Consider the following 18,680-nt stretch of genomic DNA (forward strand, 5'->3'; position numbering starts at 1 on the left):
CTGGACCACCTGCCAAGGGAAATCCTGGTTCCATCCTACCGGAATTTCCAGCTCCCATGGGTCCATTCATTCTCACATCTTGGCTTCGGTTTTGAGCCAAAGCCAGGTTGATAGCACCTTCCCCTGAAAATGACAGCCAAGTTATAAAAAGGAAATCATAAGAATAAGAAGCAAGTATTATTTAAAGACAGGGACGTGAGAACTTTTAGTTTTATGTTTTTGAAGAATTACTGTAAGTTTACCACCACAAAAAAGGTGTGTCAACACTACATGGGTCTGTCTTCAACCTATCTGAGCAGGTTTACTTATAAGCACAAGGAGATCATAACCAATTCTCACTTTCAATAGGATAAATGGGCAATCATTAAAGATGCACAGTGTCAATAGAGAGCTTGGAACTCTGAATATTTATTTTTAGTCAGATCACCGTGTGTGCATCTGTGTGTGTGTAAGGAAGAAGAAAATACTCTCATAAACTCTCAAAATCCTAAAATTCCTTTTGGGAATTTAAAATCAGAAGGTAGAAATATGAGTAAGTTTAAAAAAATTTTTTTTAGTTCTAGGTGGACACAATACCTTTATTTTATTTATTTATATGTGGTGCTGAGGATTGAATCCAGTGCTTCACACATACTAGGCGAGTGCTCTACCACTGAGTCACAAACCCAGCCCATGAGTAAGTTTAGTGGTCAAAGAAAATATGATGATGTAGGGACACTGTAATACTTGTGAGCAAAATACCAATTTCAATAACTGTAATATAAAAAGATTTGTAGCACAGAAATTCGTGCAATGAAGAGTAGATAGATTGGTATTAATCTACTCCATGATATCTAATGATAAAACCAACATTTCATTTTGTGGGGGTCGGGGGACAGTGCTGGTGATTGAATCCAGGGCCTTGTGTATGCTAAGCATGTGCTCTACCAATAAGTTGCATCCCTAGCCCCTGTATAGATAATATCACTAGAAGTGTTCTAATTAAGTAGACCCTAAACTTAGACACAACTTAACTCCTACTTGGTTCAATGATTAAAAAGGTCTCTGAAAAAATTTCAGAAAGTTTCTTGCACTTAATTCACAATTTTGACTATGATTACTATGGAAGACAACACCACCTGATGGACAGTTGAAATACAGCTAGCCAGTGGCTGAGGAATTGAAAGCCTGTATTGCTCAAGTTCTTCCATATCCTAGGGTCTTGGTTTATAGTCAGATGATAAAGCAGAAAGCTAATGAGGGCACAACAGTTTCCTCTGTCCTGTCACTGATGTTAAGTCAGCTTTCCATGTGCACTTTAATCAGCAAGATTGGCTGGTCATAGGAAACAACATCCTACCACTGGGGACTACAAGATGCTCTGACTTGCCTATACTGTCTAAAGTAAAAGAGAAAGAGAATATAGATCTTAAGCATTTTCACCAAGGGGAAGGGATTATTAATATACCAACTTGCTAAGACAGTCTAAGCAGAGAGGTCCTGAAATGACAGCAGATCATGTCACTTCTCTACTTAAAACTGCTCCACTATTTCCCACTGTTGTAGAAATAAAAATAAAACATCAAAGTATACAAAGCTTCAACTTATCTAGCCTAGTGCTATTCAAAAGAAATATTAGCCATACATGTAATTTAAAATTTTCTAGAAGCCACAGTAAAAACAAACAGAAAAAAATAAGTATAGCATTTTATTTACTCTAAGACATCCAATACATGACTATTTCAACATTTAATTAGTATAAAATTACTGAGATATTTTACATTGGGGGGGCATTAAGTCTTCAAAAGAAATATATATTTTGAACTTATAGTCCATGTCAGTTTGGACTAGTCACACTTTTAGTGTTCAACAGCCACATGTGGCTTGTGGCAACTATGTTGGACAGCCCAAATTCAGCCCTTCTCTACCTCTCTAATCCTCACTTTACACCATTTTCTCCTTCAACAATGATTTATCCCTGGTCATTTTTCAGCTGCTTAAAGGCACACAAAATTGCTTCTCTCCTGAAGGTGCTTATACACACGTTGTTTCCCCTGCCCTGCCCAGAACAGTTCTCTGAACTCTCCATAAAGCCAGTTTCTCAATTTTCATGTCATCTTAAGTGTCACAGGTCCAAAAAAGGTCTCCTCCAATCATCTTACTCAGTGTTAGATCATCCTTATCAGAACATTTTGTTATTTCTTTAAATTTTCCATGAAATCACTAATTTATTTATTTTCTCCCCTACCACTATACAAGGGTAATCATGTCTGCTATAGTTCTTTAAATCTGTTGTTTCAGTATAATTCCATCATCTACTTTCACTTTCAAAAGTGTCCTAATTTAGACAGGTGTGGTAGTACACACCTATAATTCCAGCAACTTGGGAGGCTGAGGCAGGAGGATTACAAGTTTGAGATCAGCCTTAGCAACTTAGCAAGAAACTAAAAAAAAATAAATAAAAAGGGCTTGGGCATATAGCTCAGTGGTACAGCACCCCTGGGTTAAATCTCGTACTAAAAATCAAAATCAAAAACAAAACAAAAAAGTGTCCTAATTTAGATAAATTATATACTCACTTTATATCCTTTATACATAGAACTAGGTACCTGCTAGGTGCTTGTTAGCTATGTTGAGCAGCCAGCAAAGATAGACACTTTTCCATGTAAAAAATGCACTTCTGGAAAACGTCACATTTTATAAAATTTCATGTTGACAATAACAGGTTTTATGTGAAAAACAGAGTTGGGGCAAACTCAAAACCTATAATGCTTTGTAACCATAGCACTTTTATTAAACAATAATTGGTGAGGGCAAAATACTCAAAAACAATGGAGTGGAAATGCCTGATTAGAGGTGCTGAGATAACGCAGATGTAGTGATTCTCTGAGCCACTGGGACCACTGTTAAGATTGGCATAAAAGGAAGTATAACCTGTCATAAGTAGAAAACCATACAAGGCTAGAGATGTATTTCTGGAGAAGAGACCTGAATACAAATTTTTATTCTTAATTTTCTTAAAAGAGAATTGAAAAAATTCTCACCTTTGAAGCAAATGAGCTAAAGGCTTTTTTTCTTTTGACAATGATAATTCTATTTGCACTATTCCAGCTCCCTTCATGTAGGAAAAATCACATATGAATAAACAATTTCTACATTATACTGCTATCATTCCCCCATTTGTTAACTACACATATAGTAACTAATGTAAAACAAGCATGTGTAGAAACAACTACTGGCTCCCAAACTTGCCAATTATATTCAATGGGCCAATCCAGCTTACTTCCTGTTTGTTTAAATGAAGTGTTACTGAAACACAGTCATGTTCATTCATTTACACATTACCTATGTCTTGTGACAGAAAGCTCATGGCCAGGAAAGTCAAAAATATCTACTCCTGGATCTTTTCAGAAAAAGTTTGCAGACTCTTACTTTAGATCATCACACAAGTTTAGACATCTTACTTTAGATCATTTTGTGAAGAGTCACAAAATGTTCTCAGAAAAAATGTCTCCCCAACTCCCTGGCCAAAACTCAAAAATGTAAGGGAAGAGGGAATGTTATTCAACGGAGAATAGAATGTCAGAGAAACAACCTATCTCTCAGTCCTTGCAGCAGACACCATGAAAATAGGAGCACTTCCTCTTAAAACTTACAAAGTCATCACTCCATTACCAGGTTCATAAAAGCAACAGCTTTTGTCACAACTTTCATACCTGTCTCAATTTCCAGGAGTGTAGAAAAGAGAAAAAAAGACCACATGGGCAGCCTAAAAGTTAGGAACTCTAGCTGCACATGGTGGTGCACACTTGTGATCCCAAAATTTTTTTAAAAAGAGGGAGGTGGGGCTGGGGATTTAGCTCAGTGGTATAGTACCCCTGGGTTCAATCCCCAGTACCAAAAAAACAAAAAACAAAAAAACTCTGTATTATGATAATTGTTATTATTTGTAACTTTTATAGTTTATTAAAATATACATTATCTATTTTGATTCCTTTTTAATACTTATGTTTTAATTTATGGCCAAAATATTAAAGAGGAACCAGCATTTTACCTTTGTAAGAAGTAGATCAGATTAAGAAACTGGTGTTCCAAGGTACACAAGTAATGGACTATAAAATGTTTAGGATTTGGGGGGTTTTGTTTGTTTACTTGTTTTTATCAGTACTAGGCATTGAACCCAGGGGTACTTTACCACTGAACTACATCCCAGTCCTTTTTAGTTTTTATTTTGAGGCAGGTTCTGACAGAGCTGCTGAGGCTGGCCTTAAACTTGTGATCCTCCTGCCTCAGTCTCCAGAGTTGCTAGGATTACAGGTGTGTGCCACCATAAAGAGTTTTCAAAAACACTTATATATTCTTTAAAGTATAAATAGCCTAAATACTGTCATTTTATCCAATCATTTAATTTCCACTCTATTCAACAATTTATTGTAAACTGATTTTTACTTTTCTGGATCCTTTCAGACAATCCAACATTATTTTTCATAATAAAATGGTTATTGTTTAATCCACTCATTTACCACTCATTTATTCCCTCATTTACCAAGTGATGAAATTGATCTCACCTCTCAATTTACAAATAACCCTCTCTAAATAATGTTTGTTAATATTATCCCTCTTGGAGCACAGCAACCTACAAACCTAAACTGCACAAAATATGTCTCGCCTACTGACTGATGATGTTTTTAGCTGCTGAGATTTCATTGAGCATTTAAGGTTCTAAGTGAGCCACAGGGTCAGTAGTGCTTGGCCCACAAGTGGAAGAAAATGCTGGAATCACTGGTTGCCATCTTTTTTTGAATCAACAAAGGAGAGGAAGAAAGGGTCCTAGTTTATTTGGCTCCCAAAAGAAAAGAAACCGCTGTGTGTGCTCAACATACCTGGATTTACATTTATCGCAGGTTTGTCTCCCTTACTAAGATCATAAACTCCTTTGAGTCCTTATAAAACAGCAAGGGTTATATTTTATATTCTATGTGTTGAAGCAAAGTGGTGCTATTATTTATTTCCCTTGCTTTCATTTAACACATTTACTAAAGAGACTAAAATGTACCAGGGAATTCGAAGTGAGCAAAACCAGACATGGTCCCTGACTTACTACAGCTTATAGTCTGTGGGGAATAAAACAATAATCAAATAATTGCTCTAATGAAAATGTGAGATAAGCTGGGCACGGTGGCACACACCTGTAATCCTAGGATTGCAATCCATTAGGATTGCAAATTCAAATCCTAATGGCTCAAGAGGCTGAGGCAGAAGTATTTCCAGTTCCAGACCAGCCTCAGCAACTTAGTGAGACCATAAGCAACTCAGGGAGACCCTGTCTCTAAATAAAATATAAAATTGGGCTGGGGACGTGGCTCAATGGTTAAGGACCCCTGAATTCAATCCCTGGTACCAAAAAACATTTTTTTTTTTTAATAAAAAGAAGAAAGAAAGTATGAGATAAATGATCTGTGAGAAAGAGATTTTTATAAGAATGTATAACAAAGGACTCCAGCTTAGTGAGGGAGTTCAGAAAATACACCCTTAATATTTAAGCTGGGGTCTGGGGAGATAGCTCAGTGGTAAAGCCCTTGTCTAGCATGCATGAGACCCTAGGTTCAATCCCCAGCACCACATAAAAAATAAAGAACAGAGGTGAGCGGTGTGACTCAGTGGTAAAGCACTTGCCTAGAATGTGTGAGGCACTAGGTTCCATCCTCAGCACCATGTAAAGTAAATAAAAATAAAATAAAGGTATTAAAAAAAGAAAAGATTTAAGCTGCTACCAGAACACTAAGTAGATATTAACTAGGTGAATGGCAGAGGATAGTACTCTGTATACACAAGACATTAATGCAAAGGATTTGTTACAGAAGGAAGAAGTGTGTGTTCAAGGAACCAAAAGAAAGTTGGAGAGGCTGGAAAACATAGTAAGGAAGAATTAACCAAGATAAAGCTGGATGAAGAAGATAAGAGGCCAAAGCATACAAGGTTTGAGGGTCATGGTAAAGAGTTTGGTCTTTATTCTTTGAACAATAGCAAGTAACAGCAGGGTTTTAAGCAGGGTGAATAAGCATGTGTTTTTGTTGAGCATATTTTTATTTTGAAAGGGGTCATTTTAGTAAAAATATTTTGAAAAATGGACACTGCTACAAAAGGAGTGTTTAGGACCTCCTCATCTATTAGGTGAATAAAGAAAAAATTAGTTTTGGCAGAAGGAAGCAAATAAAATTACATACTCTTTAAAAAACAAATCATGTTGAGCACAGTAGCACATGCCTATAATACCAAGGGTTCAGGAGGCTGAGACAGGAGGATGATGAGTTCAAAGCCAGCCTCAGCAAAAGCAAGGTACTAAACAACTCAGTGAGATCTGGTCTCTAAATAAAATACAAATAGGGCTGGGGATGTGGCTCAGTGGTTGACTGTCTCTGAGTTCAAACCCTGATACTAAAAAAAGAAAAAGAAAAATCAGTTCCTAGTCAGGGTACCAGTAAAACCAAAGGCTGAATGCCAGACACAATGGTGCATGCCTGTAATCCCAGTGATTAGGAAGACTAAAGCAGGAGGATTACAAGTTCAAAGCCAGCCTCACCAATTAAAGCAAGATACTAAGCAACTTAGTGAGACCCTATCTCAGAATACAAAATTTTAAAAAGGGTTGGGGATGTAACTCAATGGTAAAGTACACCTGGGTTCAATCCTCAGTATCAAAAAACAAAGACCCCCAAAACAAAAACAAAAACCCAAAGTCTGAGACTGATGGCCAGAATTAGACAAAAAAATGGAAGTCGGAGGCCACAGTCGCTGAAGAACATTGGGTCCAAGAAATAACCTCAATCCCTCTTTATCCTAAGGAGCTGCAATGTGAAATACAATGGGTTACATGAGCTACTTGGCATTCTGAAACATAAGAGCAGGGGAATAGACAAAGCAGCACTAGAAATCATGCTATATTTTTCTGTTACTGTTATTTTGTCACATGGCAAAATAAGAGACCTTCAATCTGAACGGAGAGAATCCCCAGATCCCGAAGTTGCTGGTTGTTGCTCTGTGCCAGGATCCGTAGTCGCTCCGCTGCTTCCCGGGGGATGTTGAATGTCACACGCACACTGTTCCAGGGCTCCACCTTCTGTACCTTTAGCTTGCTGGATTCTTGATCATAAAGGAAAGAAAATAATATTAGTGATTTTGTAGGCAATAGAAGATGTGGAACTAAAAAGCAAGCAAACAAGCAAAAAAAAGAAAAGAAAAGGCAGGGTACCACCATGGAATAGCTGAGATAGTACAGGTTTTGGCATTAGGTAGACTTCAAATCTAATTCCAACTTTGCCACTTGGCACCTGGGTGAGAGTAGAGCTATTCAACCTTTTTTAAATGTGACTTTCTCTTTTCTAAATCTAGGAAAAAACTATTTCATAAGATTGTATCATGTGAGATAATAAATGCCAAAACCTGTACAGTACCTGATACACTATAAGCATTGAATAATAGGAATAAGATGGAGTAAGGAACATAGGAGAGGAAAGAGAGATAAGTTTAAAATAATCAAGTAATGTCTACTTCTGGACTCACCTTAATATGTATGAATTTAAAAGCTGACAACATGTAAGCCTCAAATTTCAAGTGAAATTCTGAAAATACTGGGTGCACATACACTAACTATAGATTATGGAATCTGCAGTTATAATCCACTAAATTTAAACAAAGAAATGACACTAAAAGGAAGAAGAGTAGATTTAACATTTTGCAAAATGTTAAGCAATTTTATCTTTCTAAATTAAATACTGAATTTTTAATACTAGAACTTAAGTATTCATTGAGCACCTATGTGTAAGGTATTAATAGATGTTAGACAAAGAATTCTTGCAATGTCCTATAAATTTAAGGAGGGTTTAATTAAGTCTTGATTCTTTATGTCTTTTGTTTAATTTTTTTTTTTTTTTTTTTACTTTAAACAAGAGTAGAGTTTCCACTGAAGCACACAAAACTGAGGGGAAAAAAAGCAATATAAATTTGACAACTAAACTTCAATTAAGATAGAAAAGCATCACATTTTAGCATAGTATAACAGTAATTCTGAAAAGTCAATTCAAATTTCAGGACATAGTCTCAAAAAGAAGATACAAAAAAGCTGACTACTGGGAAAACTAGGTTATCTACATGCAAAACAGTAAAGTTGGACCTACACTGTATGTTAAAATTAACTCAAAATGGAACAAAGACCAAAATGTAAGACCTAAAACCCTCAGAAGAAAATACATGGCAAAAGCTTCACAACACTAGATTGTAGTGGTTTTTTTGGATATGACAACAAAGGCACAAGCAAAAAGAAAAAGTAGAAAAATTGAAATTCACAAAAATTCTATGTATCAAATGATATTACTGAGTAAAAAGGCAACCACAGCTGGGAGGAATTATAAATCATATGATAAAAGATTGAGTCAGAATACATAGAAAAAGCTTAAAATGCTTAAAATGCCCTGATTACGAACAGGCAAAGAAAAAAAAAAAAAGGGATAAAAGACTTGAACAGACATTTCTACAGAGAAGATATACAAATGGCAAATAAGCACATATACAGATACTTGGTATTGCTAACCATTATAGAAATGCAAATAAAAATCACAGTGAGATATATCACACATTAGGATGGCTACTATAGAAACAAAACAACACACACACACACACACACAAATGTTGGTGAGAATGTGTAGAAACTGGATCACTTGTGTGTTGTTTTGGGGAATGTAAGGTGGTAGAAGGTGCTATAAAGAACTGTATGGTGGTTCCTCAAAAAAATAAAAAATAGAATTATCACATGACATAGCAATTTTACTTCTGAGTATACTGCCCAAAGAACTGAATGAAAGCAGGGTCTTGAAAAGACATCTTACACCCATGTTCACTGCATTATTCACAATAACTAAAACATAAAAGTAACCCTAGGGTCCAAATGAATGAATAGGCAAAATATTATATATACATACACACACAGGAATATTCAGCATGGATGAACTTTGAAAACACTATACTAAGTGAAACCAGTCATAAAAAAAATACAGTATGATTTCATTTATATGAGAAAGGCAGACTGGTCAATATCACAGAAAGTAGAAGGGTAGTAGAAAGTAGTAGGGGTTGAGGTAAAGGGGGAATGGGGAGTTATTATTTTATGGCTACAGATTTTCAGTTTGACAAGATGAAAAGAATTATGAGGAAATGGTTGGTGATGATTATTGTACAATAGTATGAATGGTATTTAATCACCACTAAATCATGGTTAAGATGGTAAATTGTTATATCTATTTTACAATAAAAAGATTTTTAAAAGTTATCCGAGGAAGTAATTGCTTTCTATAATGACATTTTACAGATTAGAATGCAAATACTACATCCAATTAGCTGACAGAAATTTATATCAAAATACCCAGACAAAATAATTTTTCCTTTGGTTATGAACTCAAATTTTCCATATTTTTTTATTGTTATATATACTGATATTAAAAAAATGGTCATATAGGAGTATCTTTTCTAAAAATCAGAAATATCTATGGAAAGAAGTATCTACATGTTGCCAAAAGCCCCTTCAAGTTCTTAATCCATTATACACAGAAAGCTAACTTATTCAGACACAGAGCTCTAATGTAAAAAATAGAGACCATTTGGTGTAAGGGCACTGAGATAAACAATCATAGGAATTTAAAAAGGATTAAACAATATTAAGTTCAGGTCTATTTTATAGGTGAGGAAATTGAGACCCAGAAAGGCTCAATGATTTTCCCAGAAACCTGTGGCTACCTAGGAGCATTAAAAACCTGTGACTACCTAGTAGCATTAAAATCCAGTTTCGATCCTCAGATCAACTTCCTTTCCATGGCATTTAAGCCTCCAAACAGCAAAAGTCAGGAAACTTGGGATCCTTGTTCCACAGAGCATAGGCTAGTCTACAGGGCTTCTTCCCAATCTAATGAATATTGAAATACTGAATATTTTCTACAGAAACATCACATTTGCTTATGAATTTATCACTTGTGAATAGGGCTGCAGGAAAATCCTTATTTATAACATAATTATAATCCATCAAAAACTTTTAAATTTCCATCATATATGAGAAGATGTGACTTAAAATATTTTAAATTTTATTATTATTTTTTGTACCAGGGAGTAAACACAGGGGTGGGCCACATCCCCAGTCCATCTCCATAAGCTGCTTAGAGCCTTGCTAATCCGCTGAGGCTGGCCTTGAGTTTGTGATCCTCCTGCCTAAGCCTCCTGAGCTACTGGAATTACAGGTATGGGCCACCACACCCGGCCTTAAAACATTTTTTAAACCAAGAATATAATCTAGTAGCACTGTAAATCTAGATTTGGTAATAACTGAGTAATTTTTAAACAACCAAAAATGGTAATTAAGAGCAACGAACAATTTTAGGTCTAGACAGGCCCTTATAATATTACACAGTATGATTATGATTACGATTATGATTATAATGACGGTAATAATGGCAATTTCAATACATAAAATTCTTTTATATATGCTAAATAATCCTTAACTATAAAGAGTCTTATACAACACAGTAAAAAAAAACCCTGGAAAAACTAGGGCTTCCTTTCAAACATCAAATCTCAAAGAAAAACACCCTAAATCTGAAAAATCTAATTAGCACTTAGCCTAATTAGGATTTGTGATAAAAGGCTAGGCTTTCCACTCTATTTGGATTGGATAATTTTGCTAACTAGAAAAGATGGTGAACATATAAACAAAGTTTCAAAAACAAATGCCCACTATACCCAGACAAGTTATCTAAATGTGTGAAGAGGGCAGATGGGAACTGTGGTGAGGTGACCCGCCCTAGGTAGAGTTGTTACTTGACACCATCTGGGAAAAGGGAAGACCTCAGTGTTACCCGACCTTCCCATTTTTAATGATAAATTGAGAAATTTGGGTTTCAATATAATGAATCTTAATTTTTAAAGCACTAGTGATAAACTCAAAACATTAAAAACACCCAACACTAAAGTGGTCTGTATAACACATGACTGCAGGATAGATCCAACAGGCTATCAGTGACCTCTAATCTAAAATATAAGGGAATAAATTTAAAATATGTTTTAAGTACTTAAGTAGATACAGAGAATATTGAATTTTTCTAAGCTCTAAAGGACCTTAAAGATCCAGTTTAACCCTGTCAACTTACAGGTAAGGAAACAGACCAGAGCATTAAACACAATAAATTTGGGTCTTGAAAGTTAGTCCTATCACTAAAAGAAGCACAATAGCATTTCTATTTTTAAAAACTGCTAAATTTCTAATTTGGTACTTACAATTAGCCTTTCAATCCAGTTTAACAAAACTTACTTTGTAAAACTCAGAACACCATAGAAGGTCAAGACGGAAACAATAATTAAAGCAAATTACCCATGTGTAACAAATTGGGCACATTCTTCAATATTGCATCTAATCTCCATTTGAAATCTTTATCATCTATATTTCCTTTGAAGGCCATAAAAATTGTGGAATCCTCCAAAATACTGTCACTTTTTGTGTCATCGTCTTCTAGTCCAGAGTCAAACTCCATCTCTGAGTCTTCCACTGTTGATGAACATAAGGAAGTATAGATGTCTTCTAAGTTAGGAAGGTCGTTCAAAACCATGGTGTATATTACTCCTGAAGCATATGCCAAGTGGACAATAAGAAAACCTTGGAAAAGGGAAGAGGATATGAGAAGAGTACTACATTGCATAATTATATATTCAACAATGTATAACCCATAGTTCAGTGAAAACTGTAATTTATTTATTAAATAATAAAAATAGTATCATAAAATTAGGAAATTAAAGAAAAGTTAAAACTATATAATTAAGATATTCTAAAATCATTCATTAATTTTCTTTTTTTCCCAACACTGGGAAATGAACCCAGGGGTACTCTACATTTCTACCTCTACATTTCCAGTCCTTTTTATTTTTAATTGAGATAGGGTATTACTAAGTTGCCTAGACTAGCCTTGATTCTCCTGCTTCAGCCTCTCAAGTAAATGGTATTATAGGTGTGTGCCACCACACCTGATTGAAACAATTCAATCTTAAAGGCAACAGAAATAAAAATAAGTCATTAAGTCTCCCTTTACAATGCTGTATGCTACTTTTTTGTAAACCTAGAATATTAGGAGGAGTGTACAAAGGATTAAATAAAAACCATCTGAGAATCAATTTTTATAAGCCTTTGGTTGACCTCACAGAACAAGTGGCCCCCAAAGACTCCCCTTGCTTCTGTGCCAACAGTTTTAGAGGAGTCAAGCTTTCTTTCTAAAGCCTTCTTCTTTCTCCAACCTGCAAAGTACAACTAGACCCAACTGTAAGCATCTGGGTGATTACTGAAACTCCTGAATTCTTTTACAAAGACTGTTTTTTAAAGTACCAAGTGCTAACAGATTGCACCACTGGAGTTCCTCAAAGACTGTTTTAAACAACTCTTAAAGGGTTATTAATAGTGAAATGGCTAAAAACAACAAAAAAGATTTTTAAATGCTTTTGTGAAAGGAGCACAAGTGGTTAGTACATGTTTATAGAGGCAAAGAATTATGTCCTGGACAGAACTAAATTACCTTTTAACTTTTAGATTTAAGGAAGCTACAATTTTTGCTGTTTTCAGTTTTGTTGTCTACTAGTGCATGTATTAAAAATCACTCGTATCAATTTCCTCCATTAGCTTTGGGATTGAACAGAAAGTGAATGATTAAATATTAATTATCAGCATTTGCATTATGCAAGAACCACATGAATATATAAGACTCTTATACCAATTTTCTAATTTTAAAAATTCCTTATTAAACTATAACTTAAAAAAAAAAAAGGTAAATAAGAAAAAAAACTGAAAAGAAATACCCAAAGAAGTAAACAGTGATAGTGTTAGGTTGGTAGGATCGCAGATAAATTCCCTACTTCCCAAGTATGCTGAAAGTCATTAAATGCAAACTGAGGTGGTGTACACCTATAAGATACCTGTAATCTCAGCTACTTAGTTGGCTGAGGCAGGAGGATTGAAAGTTCAAGGCCAACCTAACCAACTTAGTAAGACCTTGTCTAAAAAAAAAAAAAAAAAAAAAAAAAAATTTAACAGGGTAGGAACATATAGCTCAGTGGTAGAGTGCCCCTGGGTTCAATTTCTAGTACTTCAAAAAAAGCAAAATATTTAAAAATTAAACTTAAATTTTTTTAAATAAATAAATAAAAAAGGCCTGGTGGACTGGGTATGTAACTCAGTGGAAAAATGCTTGCCTAGTCTGCGTGAGGCCCTGAGTTCAATTCCAATACCACAAAAAGGGTGGGGGATCTAAAGATGTAGCTTGGCATCAGGACATCCAGAATTCAACCCCCAATATCACCAGAAAACAAAACAATAACAGCAAGAAGAACAAAATAAAACCATGAAGACTGATATAACAGCACACATCTATACTCCTCAGCTACTGGAGAGGCTGAGGGAGAATTTCAAGTCAAGGTCAACCTGGGCAACTTAAAAAGACCCTGCTTCAAAATAAAAAATAAAAAGGGCTGAGAATGCAGCTCAGTGACAGAGCATCCTGAATCTGATCCCCAGTTCTGAAAATAGAAAGAAATGTCAAACTATGTTGTCATATGTATACTACATGTATTAAAGAGAATAAAGTATTTTTAAAAACCTGCCTAACTTTTATTAAATAGTGATTAAACTTCAAAAGCAAAAGCTTTTTAAAAGCCAACCTAAGCAGTATTTGGAGAAAAAATTTTCTCTTGTTTAAGCAATGTGCAAAAAAATACTTGTACATTTGAGCAAAGCATCTTGTATTCTGGTAATTATATCCTTTTCTAGTACTGTAACGGTCACAACAGAACTGTGTGATCATGGTTAAGAAACAACAGCATTCAGAAAATACCTATATAAAAACTACTACCCTTTATTTAACTGAATTTTACAAATTCTAACAAACTTTAGATTAGAGGTAAATAAATGAAAGTTAATGGAGATTTTTTTTTTTTTTTTGGTGTTTGGGATCGAACCCAGGGCCCTGTGCTTGTAAGGGAAGCACTTTGCCAACTGAGCTATCTCCTCAGTCCCATAATGAAGATCTTTACGAATTAAAAACTGCTGCTTGGGGGCTGGGGTTGTGGCCCAGTGTAAGAGTGCTAGCTTAGCGTGTGTGAGGCACTGGGTTCTAGTCTCAGCCCCACATATAAATAAATGAATAAAATAAAGGTCTATCAACATCTTAAAAAAAAAAAAAAAACCCCTGTTGCTTGGCAGGAAAAAGACTGATGGTTGAAACTGCCTAAAAAGTTAGTTATTTAGCAGCTGTTCCCAAGTTGGAATTGCTAAGAAAACAATTAGAAATTTAAGAAGGATTTTTCCAAAAGAATCTTTAACTGGAAAGGAGGCCAATTTAAAAACCTAACTTTGACAGTCACCTAATGAAGGCTGTGTATCCAGATCTGGAAAACCCTTACTGGCAGACACACCAAGTCTTAACCCCCAAGTCAGGAATTACCAGTTCAACAATATCAAAGCAGTACACAGGTAATCACAAAAACAAAAAATATGCAAGTCGGTCTATGAAAAATTGCTGACCTTCCCTCCAGTTTTTAAAGAAACTTCTAGATAGTGTGTTCATTGAGATAATATCCACTTAAAATCCAACCCTTAATAAAGGATTTAGTATTAAAATAAATGAAAAACTTTTCAGTGAAATGCAGTTCAGTTAACTGCTCTAGGAAGAGAAAGCAGACTGTAGGTGACTGCTTTGTGAGAATCATTTGCTCACTTATGACATTTGTCACAACAGGGCATGTATTATCGTCTGGATTTGCTAAGAATGACCACCATTTTGCTCATGCACATAATAAATTTCCAGATTACCTAATGATTTCACTTTTTACTCAGGCTCTTTTAATCTTTCATAAATAATTTAAGAATAAATGTGATATTCAGGAAAAATTTAAAAGGTAATCATATTATTTATCTTAACTTTCTAGTAAAAACAATTTTAGGGTTCCCATACAGCTCCAGTTGATGAAAGAATCCCCTGGGAATCAATTACATTTATACAAGAAAGTCAACTTTCATGTAAAAACAATGATTAGAAAAATCACAACTTTGTAATCTCTAATAAAATACTTCAGGCAAGGATCATGAATAAGGATAAAACATTATATGAAAAACTGAAAGAGAAGTAAATATTCACATGATGCCAATATTTATTTGCTGCTGGCAAAGGGAAAACTGTAATGGAAAGAAGTGACTGTCACCATCTGAACACAATAATCGACGTTAGTATCTCAAGCAGAGAAACAATCAGAAATTATGTGCAATATTAAGTGCACAGAATTACCCACAATATATTCTTGCCCAAAACGTTTAAATCTAACAAGTCTTTAACAGGAGTTAAAGGAAGAACTTAAATAACATGATGATAAATCCAGAGTTTAGGATTTCTACAGGAATATTGGCTTAGTCTCTTTAATAAAGAAAAAGTAGTTAAGAACTGTTCTACATTAAGAAATTTAAGAGACTTGTTAAATGAATAGATGGTCATTCATGAGGTCTCCAGAAGCATTTCTGAAGAATACCCCATGTCAGTTTAAACCCACTATGGCACAGCATCCAGGTAAGGACTGCAAGAATCTGTTATGAGTGCTATACTTGAAACCATTAAGTTTCAAGAAAAAATAGTCTAATTTCTGCCGGGCTTTAGCTTAACTCCAGTCTAAATAGCATCAAACCACGGATTGTACTGAGTTTACAACTTTATATATATATAAATATATATATATATATATATATATATATATATATTTCCTTATTTTCTTTTTGTTTTGTTTTGTTTTGTTTTTTAAGACAAGGATCTCACTATTTTCCAGGTTGGTCTTTAACTTCTGGGCTAAAGTGATCCTCCCAGCTCAGTCTCCTGAATGAAAATTAAAAAGATTTTTAAGTAGAGATATATATTTGAAATCTATTATAGTTTCAATCAAGACACACTTTAATAATCAGTTATTACTTACTGTGAAATCTGAGATAACTCTATATAAAAAAGGTGAGAAACTACATTTTAAAAGTTTGTACTAGAAACCCTATTTAAAAACATAAGAATGAGGGCTGGGGATGTGGCTCAGTAATAGAGGGCTTGCCCAGCATGCTGGAGGTCCTGGGTTCAATAACCAGACCACAAAAAATAAAATAAAATAAAATAATTTAAAAATAAATAAAAACAAAAGAATTGCATTTGCCTTTTATTCAATGGCTCTAAAAAGAAAAATGCATTTTAGACAGTTTCTCCAAAAAGAAAGACAATACCTGAAAAACCAGAAGAATAAACATTACTTTGGGCCTTATCTACTCTCCCACATAACATTTTACTCACCAAAATGTCTTTCTTAATTCTTATCATTTATCCAGGTCACCTTCTAAGTCCAAACAAGTTGGCATTTTTAGGGCTTATATTTCAAGACAGCAGCCAAATCAGATTCTAAAACAAGAGAAAGAGGGGGAAAGAGAAAGAATATAAAAATAAAATAACAGAATTTTTCATCTTTAGAGAATGGTACAATAGTTTTCTTTAAGTCTACAATGAATATCTTTTTCTGAGATCTTAAACCACTCATCACTAAGCATTCAGAATATGGAGGCAAAAAACTCAGGAATTTAACACTGGCTTCATTTTTAGAATCAAGAGGCCTTAGAGACCTCCCTATACCTTCTTTCCTAAATCTGTCAAATTAAAATGAATCAACATCATACCACATTGTTTGGAGATACTAGGAGCCAAAACCAAAATAGTTGGTATATACACTATATACAAACAAGACCCATATCTTCTAATAAAACTTCAAATTTATTTTTAAACTTCATGAATACGAATGTAAGTTTTTTCCTGTGTATAGTCATAACATCTACACATTATATTTTTCATTAAATCTTCAGTTTATGTTGTAAAGTATTCTTTGTGGCAGCACAGAAATTCAGCACAGAAAATGCATTACTTTGGCACACCTCAGAAAAAAATTTCCTATTTTAATAAGACAACATCAACAACATCTTTAACTTGGGTGTTATGATTTTATATTACTGCCAAGTACTGATTTCCTTTTTTGCTTTTTAAATTTTTATTTATTTATTTGTAGATGAACACAATACTTTTATTTTATTTATTTATTTTTATGTGGTGCTGCGGATAGAACCCAGGGTCTCACATGTGCTAGACAAGCACTCTACCACTGAACTAAAATTCAATACTGACTTTAAAAACTTGAAATTTTAGATAGATATATGTACTAGCAGTTAACAAGTAATAATTAGAGAAAAAAATCCCTTAATTATTTTTTAGTTCAAGAAAAAGGTATTTGTAAAGTCAGGCCATAAAGAAAAAGGTATTTGTAAAGTCAGGCCTCAATAAACGTAAAAACCAACAACAGGACAATCAAATACTCTGATGATAATGCACTGAAATTATAAATTTAAAATAAAATCAAGAAGCTGGGTGTGGTGGGATACACCTATAATCTCAGTGGCTCAGGAGGCTGAGGCAGGAGGATAGAGTTCAAAGCCAGCCTCAGCAAAAGCAAGGTGCTAAGCAACTCAGCGAGACCCTGTAACTAAATAAAATACAAAATAGGGCTCAGTGGTCAAGTGCCCCTGAGTTCAATACCTGGTACCCCCTATCAAAAATAAATAAATAAATGAATAAAATAAGATCAGGAAATAAAGACCTTTCCACTGTAAAACAGCATCAAAACATTTGGACTTGGGTTTAAAAAATCACAAATCAGAACTGCAAATTTCTAGAAAATCATAATACCTACATATAGAAACCTAAAGAATATAGCCAATTCGTGAAGAAAATTCATAGCCATAAAATACCTTTATTGGGAGAACAAAAGGAAGGAAAATGAATGACTTAAATACCTGACTCAAAGTTAGAAAAAAGCAATAAAGTGAACTGACAGAAAGCAAAATGAAAAAATTAACAGATAAAATAGCAATCAATCACTGGGAGAAAAAGTAAAATATTTAAACATCTAGTTATAAGTAAAAAGAGAAAATTCAAATACGTAAAATGACAAGTCACAGAAGTAGAGGAAATGAAAGGGATCACTGAGATTACTTTGCTCAAGCTTTTATAGTGATAAATATGCTAACATCCCCATGAACCACATACAAATTTAATAAAAAATACAATTACCCCTTTAAAGAATATATAAGTCTAAGGACCTTAATTGTTCCAGAGCATATATATATATATATATATATATATATATATATATACACACACACACACACACACACACATTTTTTTGGGAGGGGGGGATACTGGGAATTGAGCCCTGGGGTGCTTAAACACTGAGCCACAGCCCCAGTTTTTTTTTTTTTTTATTTTGAGACAGGAGCTGGCTAAGCTGCTTAGGACCTCATGAAATTGCTGAGGCTGGTCTCTTACTTGCGATCCTCACACCTCAGCCTCCCAAGTCACTGGGATTACAAGCATGAGTCACCATGCCTGGATCAGAGCATATTAAAAAAAAAAAAAAGAAAAAAGAAAATTGCAGGCAGAGAGCTACAAACCAATCCCTTCTACAATGAGAAATTCTAAATCAAAGTTTAAATACAATCTGACAGTACATTAAAAGATAATAATAAAGTGGGCTGAGGCTGTAGCTCAGTGGCAGAGCACCTG

At 34.4% G+C, this 18,680-nt stretch overlaps 1 protein-coding gene across 8 annotated transcripts in view; it reads right to left on the reverse strand.

Moving 5' to 3' along the window:
- NCOA6 (nuclear receptor coactivator 6) overlaps positions 1–18,680 on the reverse strand; it is a 93,944-nt gene that overhangs the window by 48,009 nt on the left and 27,255 nt on the right. For 6 of the 8 annotated variants that reach the window (XM_079128100.1, XM_079128099.1, XM_079128098.1 and 3 more), the window contains 4 exons: positions 16,371–16,475; positions 11,390–11,671; positions 6,967–7,122; positions 1–123 (listed from right to left, as the gene is read on the reverse strand). In XM_079128100.1, coding sequence (XP_078984226.1) covers positions 1–123; positions 6,967–7,122; positions 11,390–11,624 — 514 coding nt within the window. In that variant the 5' untranslated portion in view covers positions 11,625–11,671; positions 16,371–16,475. Of the gene's footprint in view, positions 126–6,966; positions 7,123–11,389; positions 11,672–12,578; positions 13,066–16,370; positions 16,476–18,680 lie in introns of those variants that run through there. The other 2 variants (XM_079128097.1, XM_079128102.1) reach the window with 2 other exon arrangements.

The sequence above is a fragment of the Sciurus vulgaris genome (assembly GCF_902686455.1).
Source record: "Sciurus vulgaris genome assembly, chromosome: 2".
Taxonomy (NCBI): domain Eukaryota; kingdom Metazoa; phylum Chordata; class Mammalia; order Rodentia; family Sciuridae; genus Sciurus; species Sciurus vulgaris.